Below are 15,577 nucleotides of genomic sequence, written 5' to 3'. Positions count from 1 at the left end.
GTTTTCCAAAATGCACACTAATTTGTTCTAAGGATCAGCTATTTTAAAATACCTTCCATACAGTCATCCTGTTCCCATTTTAGAGGACTTTCCTGAAGACCTCCCAGCCATTTTCTTTGGAGATGGAAGAGGGAACTCACAGCAGGTCATTAATATTTCAGCTCTGCCTGATCCGTGAGCACACTGCACCATCTGAACGTGGGCTTAACGTGCAGAATTTGTAAAAGTTTGAGAACTCAGACTTGGCACCAGGCTCGGGGCTCCAGATACTTTAGAGCAAATGCAGGACAGGATTTCCCCACACATAAGAAACTCCCAAGAATTTGCCTACCAGCCTGTAGGTACCAGCACACAACAGCCACAGAGGGTTTCACTCCTAGTGCTGCTGGACACAGCACTGACCAGGGCTGAGTTTTGTACACCAGTTCATGTTTTAAATGCACATAAAGTGGGTGTTAGCAGCTGAAAATTGCTTGCAAATATGTGTGTGGGTTCAAGAAATGAAAGGCTATAAAGGATAAACGTTAATTCAGTGTTTCTGGAATCAAAAGGTTCAAATATGAAACGTATTCCATACCTCTTGTATATGGAATGATGGTGGCGATGGGTTGATGGTTGCATACATGATCTTAGTGGTCTTTTCCAACCTTAATGATTCTGTGATTCCATTCCACATTTAAAATCAGTACAAATATCTTGTCCTGAGGAAGAGAGCTACATTCAGAATCCTTAAAGACAGTTAAAAATCACGGGGAGGACTGTTTTAAGGAAGGTTATGCTCTGAGACTAGAATGGAAGCATAATTGCAGATGCAATATTTCAATATTTGCATACAAAAGAAAGGAATTTTGTTTTATTCGAAAAAGAAATGGTTATAAATGAGAAGCACCTGGATGTGTTTCAAGGAGGTCTGCTCTGCAGTTTGCCTTTGCTAGGGAACATGAAAGAACACCTGTTTGCACAGCTTTCTTCACATTGGAAAGATTCCCCCAGCAAGGCTCCCAATCTGCCCTGCTGGGCATATGCCAAACAACAAGGCCATCTGTGGCACTATCAGCATCACAGCCTGTGGAAGCTTTAAACTCTGCTATTTGCTGCTGCAGTAGGAAATGCTCCACTTTAAAGAGCTTCGGTCCTTCAGGAAAGATAAACCGCACAAGAGCCGTGGAGATGGACATGAGAGATGTGGTCAGTGGGCATGGGTTGGGCTTGGGGATCTTAGAGGGCTTTTCCAACCTTAATGAACCTATGATTCTAATTGGGGCTCTTGGAGCTTCTACTCTGAAACTAAGTTTTACTCACAAAGCGTCTGCAGTGCAATTAATTCTGTTCAGTTAAATCCACGGCTGGCATTAACCTGGCCTTGTCCAGCCACCAATGCTTCAGCAACAGGAAATTACTACTCAGAACAACTCTGTTATGATATTTTACAAGCTGAGGAATCTCCAGTAAGGACACGCTGATTTGCCCAGGGCAGCCTACAGGGATATGTGCCAAAAGGAAGGTGGGAACAACGGAGCTATCTCTGATCAAAGGCTGGACGTGGCTGTCTGTCCCACTCAGCACATTGCTGTCCATGTCAGACTAACGTCAGCACACCTGAACAGATGCTCAACGAACCAACAGAAGAACATGCTTTGAAACCACAGGAGTCGGAGCTGATGAAAGCACAGTTAAACAACTTCTTCGCAGCACATGTGAGAAAAAAAAAAAAGGGCACATCTGTTGACTTTCCCATTTGTATCAGTTAAAAAGAAAAAGCAACAGAGATATTAAGACCTCTCTCTGGGATACCACACCGTACGAGATGATTAGGAAATAGCAGGAGGTATAAAAGGCAGAAAACTCTTGGCTGCTAACCCCAGCTGCCATCAAAATGCAGGTGCTCAGACAGCTCCTCCTGCTGCCTCTCTTAGCTGCTCTGGCTTTTGTTGAAGACAACTCGATGGAATTCATAGGTATGGAAAGTAACATTCTTTATTGTGGAATTTAATTATCTCTTGAACTATTTATTAGGCAACTGAAGAAAAAAATGTCAAATGTACATCCCAGTGCATCTTATTTTAGCATACTGCTGCGAAATGTTGGCACGCTCAGATCTCAGTAACTGCTAAAGACTGTAATGACAACAGCAACAACAAAAAATGGCAATATATGAGTAGTTATGTCAAATTTTTAACTGAAGAACTCAATTTTGAAGAGATTTTGCTCCAGAATGGAAATATCCTTTCATAAACTGATATTGTATTGAACTAATGGCTGAAGTGACTTGGAAAGCATTGCTTTTTGAAACAGTTTTGGGCATTGTGGTGGCTGTGGGATGAAGTATTGGTACCAAGTCAGGCAAAGCAGACCTTGTAATGCTCTTACAGCTCAGAGGTTTCCTATGTGACACAAAGGTTTGTCCCTAACCCTTTCTTTCCCCTCTGGAGTTCAGCAGTAATTCCAACCTCTTCATCTGGGACTGTAGACGCTGTATAGGAAATGCTTCCTGCTGCTTTAAGCTGTCCTGACCAGAAGAGGAAATGCTCTTAGTGTTTGATAGTTACCAAAGACATTCTTTGTCAGAGTTCTAAGCTGTTTTGACGTTTAATTTTAAAATTCACATCAATCCACAGCAAAAATCCACATGCAAAGAGCTGGGTCTTTTGCTTTGAAATCACAGCTTAGTGGTGGTTTTTTTTTTTCAGGCCACTGAATGTTTATAGAGGAAGAGAACAGCTCACCATGAATACAGACCTATGGCTCCTCTTTTCTGTCCTACGTTGCTTTAAGCTGTTTATTTATTTCTTTTTTGTCCAGAAGTTTCTCTAAACCTTTGCTCACCTTTGTTGCCACTTTTTTGAAGCTTCCCCTCTTTAGCTGCCTCCTTTTAGAGATGGAGAACCAGACCTGTGAGCAGCACCAATCATACACACGGTCCTTCAGAAGCTCACATCTGAAGAGCTCTTTTGATTCCCTGAGTGTGGGTCCCCAGGTGCTTTCATGCAAAGGCTGAAACCCAGAACTATATCCAAAGATCCTCAGGAGAAGAGCATAGGGGGAAGACAGGGCTTGAGGTGCTTGTAACCACCAACCTTACCAATGAGAGCTGCCAAGGTGTCCTATGTCATCTGGAATTTCCAGTTTTGCCTTTGGCTTCACCTGCATGTGTTTCCCTAGCTCCATTTTCTCTGCTATTCATGAAAGTGAGGAGAAAAAAAATATTTCCTAATACTCTTTTCCTATTTGATTCTTCAAGTTTCATTAGCTACTACAGTAGAAACGAAAAATCAAAATGGTACAATGCTTTGCTTGCCTGCTCTGCAGTGGACTGTCCCAGAGTTTGCACAGTGCAGGACGAGACCTTGTTGCAAGGCTGAGCTGGTTGCTGCCCTCTGTTCCCCAACAGATCTTCGATGCGGTGCTTCGCTCTCAGACTCCAACAAAGCATTAAAGATTGACCTCAATTCAAATGCAAACTGTGTCTGGCACATTCAGAGGAGTGATAATCAAACAATTAGGCTCATCTTCTCGTATTTTAAGTAAGTATCTCCTCCAGCTGTTCCGGTAGCATTTCATTCCATCAAAACAGAGCACAGAAAAATATTGAAATGCATCAGGCTGAATATCTGAATTTCATCTCAAGACATTGTAACCCCAAATATTTATCTGTATTTGCTTCAGTAAAATGCTTACTGAGTTTGTGTACCCCAAGGAACCTGGATATTTATCTGTTCTGCTTGTGTTTGGTTTTTTAAATAGATTCAATCCTTCCTCAAGCTGTGAAACAGAAAATATTGAAGTCTATGATGGTCCCTCACCTAATTCACCTCTTCTTGGACAAGTATGTAACAACACTGACGCCGTCCCAGTGTTCCAGTCATCTTCAAACAGTCTGACTTTTCTCATTACAACAAACTCTGTGGATTTCACACGAAACTTCTTTGTCTTCTATTACTTCTTCTCACCAGAAACAGGTAAGCCGGAACTTAATGCAGTCATTAAACACCATTTAAGCTGTACCACTGAAGGAGAGCTTATAAGGCAAAGTTTCATCCAGTAAGTTCTCTGCATTTGTTCAATATATTCTTATTCTGAAGGAAAAATAATAATAATAATAACCAGCCCTAGCTCTTGATCAGTTCCTTTGTTCCTGTTGATCTGAGTGGCATGGTACCTAACACCTGAAAGCTTCAACTGGAGAGAGAACTTGTCACATCCTTGCTTACACTGCTCCAGTGTTTAATTAACTCTGCTACTGGAAAAACACACCCTATGTTTACAGCCTGTCTTTTCTTTTTGAGTTTTCTGCTATCTTGATTTTATTCTGCCTTTGCCTATCAGTCAAACATGAAGACCTTGCACGTCCATGCAGACCATGACCAAGATTTCTTTAACCAAGTCATTCAGGGTTTCTTTTGGTTGGTGCAGTCTTCTCAGTATTCATTTTTCAAAGCACTAACTTACCCCAAAAGTGAATTCAATTCAGTTGTCCACAGTACCAAAGTCAACTCATCTACAGCCGTTTCAGTTTCCTTTACACGGCGCCTTGATACACATGTGCTAACAGGCTCCATTTTATAATGAATTATGAGCTGCCACCTAACCTGAAATTCCCCAAAAATTATAGAAATGTTATCTTTAGTGCCTTTATTCGTTTCTACAGGAATGGAATCCTAGAAAAGCAACCCTGCTGTACCTTTAGAATTTATTTTTTATGGCTCATTACACATACACCATTGTGTTAACCACTGTGTCTGCTCTTCCTTTCAGCAATTGAAAACTGTGGGGGAAACTTGACTGGTCCCAGTGGGACATTTACCAGCCCCAACTACCCAGCAGCTTACCCTGAATTTACCTATTGTGTCTGGCACATACAGACTACAGAAAACTCGAAGATAAGCTTAGAATTTCAGGATTTGTTGTGAGTAGATATTTACTACACGCTTACTACGCACCGTTACTCTTCTTTCATTGTGTTCAGAAGCATTACTTCAAATACAGCAAGCAAAAGTATTTGTAAGCTTATCTATAATATGTAAGATATTATGTAACGTGTGCATAATATGTAATATCTATAATATTATCTAAGACATGTAAGAATATCTATACACCTTGGAAACAAATGTGATTTGCTGACTTTTATGTTCAGATAATCACAACACGTTCCAAATCCCTGTGTGCTACCCCTTAGCTGTTGCAGAGTCAGGCAGCAAGACAGGCAAGCAAGAAGAGGTGCCTCTCCATCAGCTATCGTGGTTGATCTGAATTTAAATTCAACAGTTTTAAGTCTTTTGCTACATAAAGCTCATGTTTTAAAATGGCATTTGTGGGTCATCCTGACCCTCACTGCTTTTTATCAAGGTTGATCCCCTGTATCAGTGGGATGGCAGCATTGATTGACATTATGCGTGGAGAAAAGCCTCAAGACTGAGGGAGTGTTCAGACTCCCCAGTACAATAATTATGTTTTTCTGTTTATAGCCTGGAACTAGATCAGCACTGCCAGTTTGATTTTCTGGCAGTCTACGACGGCCTCACCACTAACACTGGCCTCATTGGAAAAGTATGCGGTGTTTCTCGGCCCAGGTTTGAATCTTCTTCAAATGTCATGACAGTCGTGCTCTCTACAGACTATGCCAACTCCTACAGAGGGTTTTCTGCTCAATATACCAGCATTCTGCCAAGTCTCCCAGAGCCTGACAGTAAGTGTATTTGCTATGAGTGAGAATTTGCTTCTCATTTTCACATACGAATCTTCCCCTCCATGATAAAAGTCAAAAAGATCTGACAGTTGATCCTGAGGATTTCAGCCTTTATTGTGGCAGTCATTAACTCTTTTAAAGTACAAAAACCACATTAGTTTCTCCAATAGACTATAAGTTATTCCCTGATCTATCTTCAAAACAAAGCATGTTGTTCAGTCTTTCTGGTCCTCCTTCTGGACATCTCCACAGAAAACATGATTTTTCTCCTTCTTAGGGACACAATAGGAAATGTTGCCCTTCCAGAGATCTAAAGATAAGCTTTTTTTGACTCACTATATGTTTTTGTTTCCCAAGATATTCAGGAAATGGTCCACACCAGTTGATAAAATGGGGGTTGAATGTTGCAATTTCCTTTACCTCGAGCTGGGAAATTTTCCTTATTGGTTCCTTATTGGTTGTTTGCATACCCATGTTCTCATTCACCAAGGTAGAAAGAGCAGCCTCTAAAACTTTGATGTCTGCCAGAAATCTATTTCCTCTCCCCCATTCTGCAGTAGCACTTTGCTTCCTTTTCCCTTTTATAAATGCTGTAATTCATTACATTACTGTGCTTAAAATTAAATTTTCAGCATGAGTTTTACATGATTTCCCTTGCCTAGCAAATTCTGGGAGCCGAGCACGAAATTCTAAGTGACCTCAGATGTGCGTAAGCCATTTCAGGGTCAGGTTCTGACAAACTGAGAACCATGCAATGGATTCAAGGGCGGGCCTTGAGCTGGACCAGGTGAGAAATAACTGCAGCACACTTTGTGGTAATCTATTTTTTTTAATTTCTCTCTCAATGGCAGCATCCCTTACATGCTCTTCAGACAGAATGACAATTGTTCTGAGCAAGGCTTACCTGGACTCCCTTGGCTATAATGAAACTCACCTGCAGCTCAATGACCCATCCTGCAGGCCAGTTACAACAGACCAAGTGATCTTTTCCTTTCCTTTAAGCAGCTGTGAAACAACTAAGGAGGTAAAGAGGGGGAAAAAGGGACGTGTACAAGCCAACACTAGCTTGGGAATGACAGGGACTCATCAGAACAGTTTATGGATAGGATGAGAATGAATTAACAGCAGATTTACTTTCACATTGCTCACCCAATTACACATTTCCCGTCTTGAAGATGAAAGATATTTTTCTCTGGTAGCACCTAACGATCAACGAGGCTTTCAAAGGAAACCCAGGGTAATCCAAACAAATTAATTCCCAACATTTTTGTATTATATTTCATTCCTGCACAATGCAGTTATTCAGAAGTAACACAGTGTTTGGTATGTGGCTCCATTCTCTGCAAGTGATACAAGTCACGAGGAAAGAGAAAAGCCCTGTGACAGCAAGATTCCTAAGAGCTAGTTAACAGCATGGCTTAGACAAGAGTGACTGAACTGTAGCTTTGTTATTTTCCTCAACTCATGCAACATTCCTGCATGGCACAAATAGGAGTGAGAAGGCTGAATGTGGTTGGTTTGATTGCAACATACCTCCTATTGCAAAGGTATCTTGAGCCTCTGATAAGTGTGGCTGGGACACTTCAACACATTTGCACCTCTCCAGTCATGAAAATTGAGCATTTCACACGATTTCTTCTACAGGAGGAAGATCAGAGCATCACTTACACCAACATCATAACTCTCTCTGAAAGTGGCAACACCATCACCCGCAAAAAGACAGTCCAGATCGTTGCAAAATGCATAATGGAAAAGAATTCAACCCTAGAAGTCATTTATGTAACAGAAAACAATGTAATCCAGAACACAACCTCTGTGGGAATATACAACGTTAGCATGTCATTCTATGATTCTGATTCATTCTCCAGCCCTGTACTTGAGTCCCCCTATTATGTAGACTTGAACCAAACTCTTTTTGTTCAAGTCAGCCTTCATTCCACTGACCCAGACCTTTTGGTGTTCATTGATACCTGCACAGCATCTCCACAGTCTGATTTTGGATCAATAACATATGACTTGATTAGAAGTGGGTAAGACCTTAAATTACTTTGATTGTCTCCTAGTACATGAGAAAATACAAACTGTATGTCAGCTGTAGTCCTTTTACCTTTGTCTCTTCTCCAACTGTTTTTAGCAGGCTGTGGTTGGAAGCTAAATTTGATAGAAAGTTAAAGGCAGTACATAAATGGAACCAGGAAAAACATGTGTCCCATTGCACTGGGAGGTGGGGGAGAAGCACATCATTGTATGCCCACATACTGGGGAAAAATATAATAGCCCTAGTGAAATGCTCTGGGTTAGAGCTAATAGTAGTTGGCAAGAGTGACTGCTGGATGTGGTCCACTTTAACAGCTCTCTGAATTCTGTTGCAGCTGTAACAAAGATGACACTGTGGTAACATATCCACCCCTGGAGCACTATGGAAGATTCAGATTTAATGCCTTCAGGTTCCTGAGGAGAGCTCCATCAGTTTATCTCCAGTGTGATGTTTTAATTTGTGACAGCAACAGCGTGAACTCTCGCTGTACCGAAGGCTGTGTCTCCAGGCACAAGAGGGATACTTCTTCATTCACTTGGAAAACCAAGGCTGTAGTAGGTCCTATCCGCCTGAAACGAGACCGCAGGGCTGCTGAGCATCTAGGTAAGAAGGGCACGTGAATTAAGAACCAAGCTCTTCCTTTATGTAAATCCATTACCTTCCTTCCACAAGTGAGGTGAGTTGCAGCAGTTGAGATCTAGCATGGTATCAGAGCAATGGGTTCAACGACTTTGCATTTTGTGTGAATGTAGAAGCACTTTTCAAACTGACAGCCCAATGGGCTTTTGCATTCAAGTCTTTAAAGCCAAAAAATAAGCAACTTCTAGTTACAAAAGCAGGGTGAGCAGGACCTGACTACTATTCGTAAAGAGTTAGGAAATGAGATTTCAGACTTTCAAATTTGTTTTTTTTCTTTATGAAGTAAACCTTAAGGAATTCAGCTTATTTCTCCAAGTCATAAACTCACTTTAAAAAACAAACGCACCCCCAGGCGTGATCAGGCTTTGTTATAACCTTTGTATCTTGTCATAGAACCAACTCTGAGAAATCTCCTTCCACTCGCTTTCACTTGTTTGTTAGTGCTACAGAAATGCTATGCCAGATGAGAGACAGTGCTAGAGTAAATATCCTCTCACTGTATGCATGGCCTACTGGGACAAAAAATGGAACGAATGGCAATGGAGCAAAAAAATCCTCAGCACCACGCTTTAAAATGAGAGCTACAAAACTTTAAGACAGCTGAGATTTCCTGCCCCAATCCAACAACCTTCAGCACCAGTGCAGGTCAACATCTCAAAAAAATACCTGAGAAAATGCTTACTGAGTGTTATTGTGGTGCCCAACGCTATAAACACTCCACTTTCTTTTCTTTCTGTACAGAATCCCTCACTAGGACAGATGCTGAAGAAACCCCAAACCTACAAGACAGCTTCCACGCTCTTTTATTTGTGGTTTTGATTTCAAACGTTATCACTGTGGTGGCTGTGGCACTAAAATGTCACAATAAATGCCTATCGAGATATAGCTACCAAAAAATCCAAAGTTGATATTATCTGCTCTACAACGTTGTGAATTGGTAACAAATTTCTATTCAGATTTATCACTCAAAGAGGGGAGAATGGGAAAAATGAAGCAAATTAACAGTCCTGCAATGCAACAACGCTTGGAAACACGCTTCAATCTTTTTAATTATTTGAAAAAAGAATATAGATGAAAAACAGACTCCTCAACCTGAGGAGTCCTAGGGCTGCATCTTAAATCAGCATCATCATCTTAAATGAGTTGGAAGAATGCTACTGCCTATTCTAGGGTGTTCAGAAAACATTTCAAAAACTAACTTTAGATGTAATGTTACACATCTAAAGTAGGAGATGATTTAGGTCCTTATTAAAAAAGGAAAAAAAACCCACCCTGTTTTCAAGTCATTTTGAAACTGTACTTAGCATGAGTTAAACAGAGGGACAACCATGAGATAGCTGTTCTGCACAAACTATCCCATCTCTGCAATTGGCTTTTGTAGGTTGCTGATAGTTTTCAACAGACATCAGTTTTCTTATACGTGTCTACTATGTGCCCCTTGTCAACACACTGCTGCCCCCAGTTTTTGCTCAAAGCATCTAAGACACTGAATATAACCAATATCTGTACAAAGTAGGAGGTCCATATACAATCAAAGTTAAATGGTGCACCCCGGATTTTGAAGAGCAATAAGCAGGGTGAAGTACAAAGATTGACCTTTCAATAAGGATGGACTTTGTGACATTTCTACCTCTTTGAATGACAACAGATCAGATACCAACAAGTTACAATAAATACAAAGCAATAAGGCTACTTATAGTGGAAATGCTAAGTCATGGCCTGAAGCAGTGATAGAGCACCTGGTGGAAGGCAGGGCCAATCCAGGGCAGCTCAGGTGCATGCAATGCAGCTCAGTGACCAGAAGGGCTGGAGCCAGGATCCACCCTTTCCCAGACCTCATTTAAGGGCTGGCTGTAGAGGTGAGGGCATCTTCTGCCAGAGATCCCTGCCTAAACAAGGTCTTCCAAAGGTAAGCAGCTTTTTTTCCTTCATTTCTGCATCCATGGCTGCTGCATTTGGGCTCATTTTCATTTGCTGTAGACAAAGACTTTGCCACGCTGCTATTATCATCCTATTACAGCATTAGACTACTTCTTTAAGTGCCAAAATGTAGCAGATCCTACCCAAGCACATCCTACCTGGCAAGGAGATCCCCTTGGAAAGGACTTGCATGGATCGTTCCTGCAGGGATCAATATCTTCAGGAAAAAAAGAGAGCAAAACAGTCTTGTTTTAGGGATCATTTGTGGAACCTACACTCCTAATGTGAGTGCCTGCAGAGCCAGCAAGGCTTTCAAAGGGCCCAGGTTGCAACTCCTCCCTCTCTATGCCTGATTCTTATACAGCTTAAATTAAGCAGTGCAGGTACTACCCTTCCTTTTACAAACAGAGAAATAAACAGCTTCTTCAGGAGTCCCATTAAAATAAACCAAAACCACAAAGAAACCATGTTTCGTTCTAGTGGGAACATGCTACATGTCATAGAGCAAGACAGAAGCAAAGGGAATTGACTACACATACATAAAGAGATATGCTGTAACTCAGTTTATTTAGTGTACTTCATTTTTTCCAAACAGACACTGGGAAGCCATGTTTTACATGGCTTTCAGCAAAGCTCCTTAAATAAATAAGCCACAAAAGGCATACAAAATTCTTATTTAGGAAAACCACTCATTCTTACGATCTTTCATAAAACTAACAACTGTGTACAACAGTGGAGAATTACAGTAACAAAATGCAAGTCATCAACACTGAGGTTCTCTGCGGTTATAACTCCATAAATATGAAGCTTTGTAAAGTGTAACTGCCCTTAAAAACACTTGCACTGGAGTTCCATATCTACGTATGTTTATCTCTCCCCATTAGAGAATCCCTCATTAGAGTCATAGTGTGCCTGTGAAATTTTGTTTTGCTTTGAGTTCTGAAGCAAGTCCATTAAGAGAACCATTCTATCATCTATGTGCGCCTGCAGAGCCTGGATTTGGCGATCGATGTAGTCTGTCAGTTTTTTCTCCATCAGATCCATGTTTTTGGAGATGATCTTCTCCAGATAGGAGCAAATAGGCTGTTGTTCTACTCTGTGAAAAGAGCAAGATAACAGTCAGTATAACCTTGTTTCTTGATGACAAGGAGCATGACAACGATATGGATGCTGGAGTGTAAAATCTCATTTCTTAAGACAATGAAGGTTTGATGGGATTTTTACCATAAGCAAAAACCTTGTCTGTCACACTTTATATGTGCAAATTTTATAATAAACAGAGGATGTAAATTCACCTTCTATTTTTTCTTTTTTTGAAGACTCAATTATGCATTAGAAGACCTAGTTATAAGTAAGGAAATCCACATAGCTCAACAATATACACAAGAGTTCAAGTTTTGCCCACATGACAGGCTTTATTCTCTCCTAGCAAAGCATTTCCAGAGTTACACAGACAGTACACAATTCTTTATTTTTACGTGGTATTCTTTAAAAATACAGGACTGTCCCAGGACCTGGAGATATCCAGGCTTTATCAGAACTCTGCTTCCTAGGCAACGCTCCTGCATCTCACAGTTTCTCCTGTTGTTCTTCGGGTATCTATCAAACTAGCTGCACTGTTGGTACAAACAGTGAGAATAAAATGCTCGTGTTCTCATTTAAACTTGCTAATACGCACAAGCTGCTAGCTAAGCAAGCACACAGTTAACTTACCCAACAGTTTGAATGCCTTCTTCTTTAGTGGCCACGTTTTTATCAAGATGCTTCTCACCACCTTTTAGCCGAAGATGATTAACTTGACTACATAAGTTCTGAAGAAAAGGAAGAAGCATCTGTGGAGCAGCTACATTCTGGATTCTGTCTGTTTGCTCCTGCATAAGCAAAGATCCCATAGCTTTAAAATCATTTCTGAGGTCAACTGTATTCTGCTGTGTATTAAGTTCTGTAGAGTTAGAAGTATCCCTTCCTTCAGGAAGCTGTGCTTTCAGATCAGGATTTACGTTTTCACATCCTGTCTCACTTGTTGCAGGATTTCTGACAGATGAAGATTCACTGACTGACTGATGTAGTGATGTCTGAATGGCTGCACCGTGAAATCCATCCACTGGATGCTCGTTTCCAAAGTCTGAGCTCTTCCCAAACATCCAACTAAGTTTGTCTCCAAGAGGTAAACTGTTCTGCTGGTAAGAAAAAAGATGCGTTTAAATATTAAGTACTTAAATATACTGAAAGTGATACTGGAACAGCACCTATGATATATATTTAATTCCAAGGGATTACAGCATTCTACTAGTGTGGTATAATGACTTTATAAGTAGTTGTGAATTATATTCATAGGGAAAAGCATAGAAAAACTTTCCTTGCATGTACTATGTGTTCATTACTTCATGACATGCTTTTAATAACAATTAAGACAAACTAATCCATCTACTTACACCCCAAAGACAACAAGAAACATGTCCATCACCTAAGAAATCACAAGAAGTGACAAGTGACATGGACAAAAAGACAACAGGGCAACAGTGAAGCTGAAAATGACGACAGTGATACTACATGCTTAACTCTGATCTTCACGTGACTCCTTGAGCACATGTTCTTAATCCACTGCATGCATTTCAGGGTAGCAACAGATAAGCCACGAAAACAACCAAAACTTTTTCCACCTAATCAGTTTAGAACATGCTTAACTGTCACAGAAGGCCAAGTCACAGAACAGCATTATTGATGTTTACGGAGCAGCACAGTCACTTACTTTCTGCTGATACCGGACCATGTCCATGAGTTGCTGAGCACCTGGAGACAACTTAGATCCCATAGATTCCATTATAGTTTGCACTCTGTCTAGATCTATGCTTGATCCTAGTGAAGGAAAATCAGTTGCTAGTTTTGCTGAAACTGTATTCAGTTGTACAATTATTTTACTGATGAGTACCCTTTGTTTCTCACCAATGGAGAGCAGCTAATGCAAGAAGGAAAAAAGGTATTTTGGTTAGGAAGAAAAAAAAACCACAATTCAACATTTTCTTTGAATATGTTGGGAAGTTGATTTCTTTCTGGTTGTTACTCTTAGAAGAATTCTGACTGAACAGAAAGTGCTTGCAGGATTGAAAAATCAATCAATACTCTTCTCAGTACTTAAATTCAGCAATAGCTGTATAGATTTTCCTAAGCTTATTTATCTGCATCACAGGGCTCCTATTACCAATGTACACATCTACAGTGGAGTTCATAGTTCTGACTATATAGTAACTGCAAATTGCCTATAATGTGTTTGATGTATGAAGGCTTTTCTCTATGAGGTAGCAACTTCCTCACATGCAACTTCATGAAAAGAAAATTGGGAAAGAAAACTACAAGAACTATTAAGATATACAACAACCAAATGATCTTAATTGGTTATGTGATTATGGTGCAGAAATAACAGTAATCTGAGGAAGGATGATGCAATTTAGTCAATGAAATGATTAAAAAGACAATGACAAGTTGTAGGTTTCCAGCTCCCTACCTTAATCCTACAAGAGGTCGCTGGGCATTCCAATTTCAGATACTTTTCGTATAAAGTCACAGTTTCAGTTTCACTGCAAAACGAAAGGAGAAATCTGTGACACCCAACCTATTTCCAAGGGAGTTTTAACTTGATATTCCATGTGTGGGCACACTACAGGTCAGTGCAGCTCTGGGGGTTGGATGTATCACTCACACTGCCCCTGAGGCTCTGAGTCGGATGTTTTCATTTAGCTAATTAAGCAGATGTGCCACACAATGGCTTAACAGGCACCTCAGTACAGAAAGGACATGGAGGTGCTGGAGCAGGTCCAAAGTTGGGCAACAAGGCTGGTGAAGGGCTTGGAGAATATGGCCTATGGGGAGAGACAGGAGGGACTGGGGCTGTTCAGTTTGGGGAAAAGGAGGCTGAGGGGAGACCTTACTGCTGTCTTCCAGTATCTGAAAGGTGCCTACAGTGAGAGTGGGGTTGGTCTCTTCTCGCTGGTGACAGGATGAGGGGAAATGGCTTCAAGCTGCACCAGGGTTATTTGAGGTTGGATATCAGGAAAAGCTTCTTTACAGGAAGGGTTGTTAAGCACTGGAATGGGCTGCACAGGGAGGTGGTTGAGTCACCATCCCTGGATGCGTTTAAAAACCGTTTGGATGTGGTGCTCAGGGATGTGATTTAGCAGACGGTTGTTAGGGTGGTACGGTTAGGTTGTGGTAGCGCTCGATGATCTCTAAGGTCTCTTCCAGCCCGAGTGACTCCATGGTTTTACGACCAGCCCGCTCCCGGCTCAGGATCCCGATGGACAGCCCGCAGCGCGCCGCTCCCCAGCCGCTCACTCACCCCGGTGGCTGCAGGATTCCGGCGCTCACCCCCCGCCCGGTTCCGCAGTACTCCTCGCCCACGTACACCTCCATGTGCCGGGCCTCGCTCACCACGCCGACTGCCGCCACCCGCTCGGCGCCCGCCCGGCACTGCAGCTGCAGCACGCACGCCGCGTCCCCGCCGCCCGCCCGCCGCTCCAGCGCCACGGCCTCGCCGCTGAGGAGGGAAGCGCCACAGCCGCGTTACCCCGCCACGCCGGCTCCCCACCCCGGCCCTCCGCCGTCCCTCGCGAGCAGCTGACGGGAGGCCCCCCTTCCCCTCCTCCTCCCTCACCTCGCCTCATCGCGGCTCGCCCCGCGCCGCAGGCACAGCGCCCGGTCCAGGCCGCCCGGCGGCGCGCAGAGCCACAAGCAGCCCACGGTCACGCCGGGCGGGGCAGGCGCAGAGCAGGGCGCGCCGCCGCTCGCCATCACCGCGCGCGGAGCCTGCCGGCCTCAGAGCGGCTGCGCGGGGCGGGGCTGCGCGCATGCGCGGGGCGGCGCTGAGGGCTCGGTGCTGCGGGAGTTGAGTGAAGGGGCGTGAAGTCGCTCAAGTTGGAAGAGACCTTAAAGATCATCCAGTGCAACCACACCACCCTAACTCCAACGGCACTCCGCTAAATCACGTCTCTTTGCACCACATCCAAACGGTTTTTAAACACATCCAGGGATGGTGACTCAACCACCCCGCTTTGCAGCCCGTTCCAGTGCTTAACAACCCTTCCTGTGAAGTTTTTCCTGATACCCAATCTAAAATAACCATAGCAGAGCAGCGCTTGGAGCGATGCAGCCCCTGTATTCCAGGCGGCGTGCTAATGGTAGGAAGGAGAGCATAAATAAAAGATCGGGTTCATTTAATTTGCAGTAGGATCCTGGCTTCTGGAGTCAGGGAGCGTTTCTCTTTCCGCTGTGCTGTGGATGAGAGCCCAGGGAGCTCG

The 15,577-nt window shown here is 42.6% G+C and overlaps 2 protein-coding genes across 3 annotated transcripts; one reads left to right on the top strand and one right to left on the bottom strand.

Moving 5' to 3' along the window:
* The first annotated feature begins 2,743 nt into the window (after positions 1-2,743).
* CUZD1 (CUB and zona pellucida like domains 1) lies at positions 2,744-9,493 on the top strand. The gene is given in 9 exon segments (XM_052677108.1): positions 2,744-3,371; positions 3,374-3,524; positions 3,745-3,959; positions 4,756-4,906; positions 5,466-5,686; positions 6,538-6,710; positions 7,331-7,716; positions 8,059-8,327; positions 9,105-9,493. Coding segments are annotated over 9 exon segments (1,827 nt in total). The 5' UTR covers positions 2,744-3,277; the 3' UTR covers positions 9,272-9,493.
* A 1,338-nt stretch (positions 9,494-10,831) lies between these two features.
* CUNH10orf88 (chromosome unknown C10orf88 homolog) lies at positions 10,832-15,098 on the bottom strand. Of its 2 annotated transcripts, none has more exons than XM_052677121.1 (6): positions 14,935-15,098; positions 14,620-14,817; positions 13,789-13,861; positions 13,036-13,242; positions 11,997-12,463; positions 10,832-11,379 (listed from the first exon to the last, which is right to left on the bottom strand). In XM_052677121.1, exons 1-6 carry the CDS (start codon positions 15,069-15,071, stop codon positions 11,151-11,153), a joined length of 1,311 nt encoding a protein of 436 aa, XP_052533081.1. In that variant the 5' UTR covers positions 15,072-15,098; the 3' UTR covers positions 10,832-11,150. The 2 variants fall into 2 exon arrangements, with proteins under 2 accessions (XP_052533081.1, XP_052533082.1); XM_052677122.1 differs by having other exon boundaries at positions 11,997-12,460.
* Between the last annotated feature and the right edge of the window lie 479 nt (positions 15,099-15,577).

The sequence above is a fragment of the Tympanuchus pallidicinctus genome, unplaced genomic scaffold (assembly GCF_026119805.1).
Source record: "Tympanuchus pallidicinctus isolate F22 unplaced genomic scaffold, pur_lepc_1.0 scaffold16, whole genome shotgun sequence".
NCBI classification, from domain to species: domain Eukaryota; kingdom Metazoa; phylum Chordata; class Aves; order Galliformes; family Phasianidae; genus Tympanuchus; species Tympanuchus pallidicinctus.
The sequence above is the reverse complement of the archived record's forward strand: the minus strand, read 5'-3'. Positions and strand labels throughout refer to the sequence as shown.

Excerpts from the sequence above, each read along its gene's own strand:
- CUNH10orf88 (XM_052677121.1), bottom strand. The coding sequence starts at position 15,071 with ATGGCGAGCGGCGGCGCGCCCTGCTCTGCGCCTGCCCCGCCCGGCGTG. Across the intron at positions 13,243-13,788 it reads CGACCTCTTGTAGGATTAAG|CTGCTCTCCATTGGTGAGAA; the intron begins GTAGGGAGCTGG and ends TTCTTGCATTAG. Across the intron at positions 11,380-11,996 it reads GAAGGCATTCAAACTGTTGG|AGTAGAACAACAGCCTATTT; the intron begins GTAAGTTAACTG and ends CTCTTTTCACAG.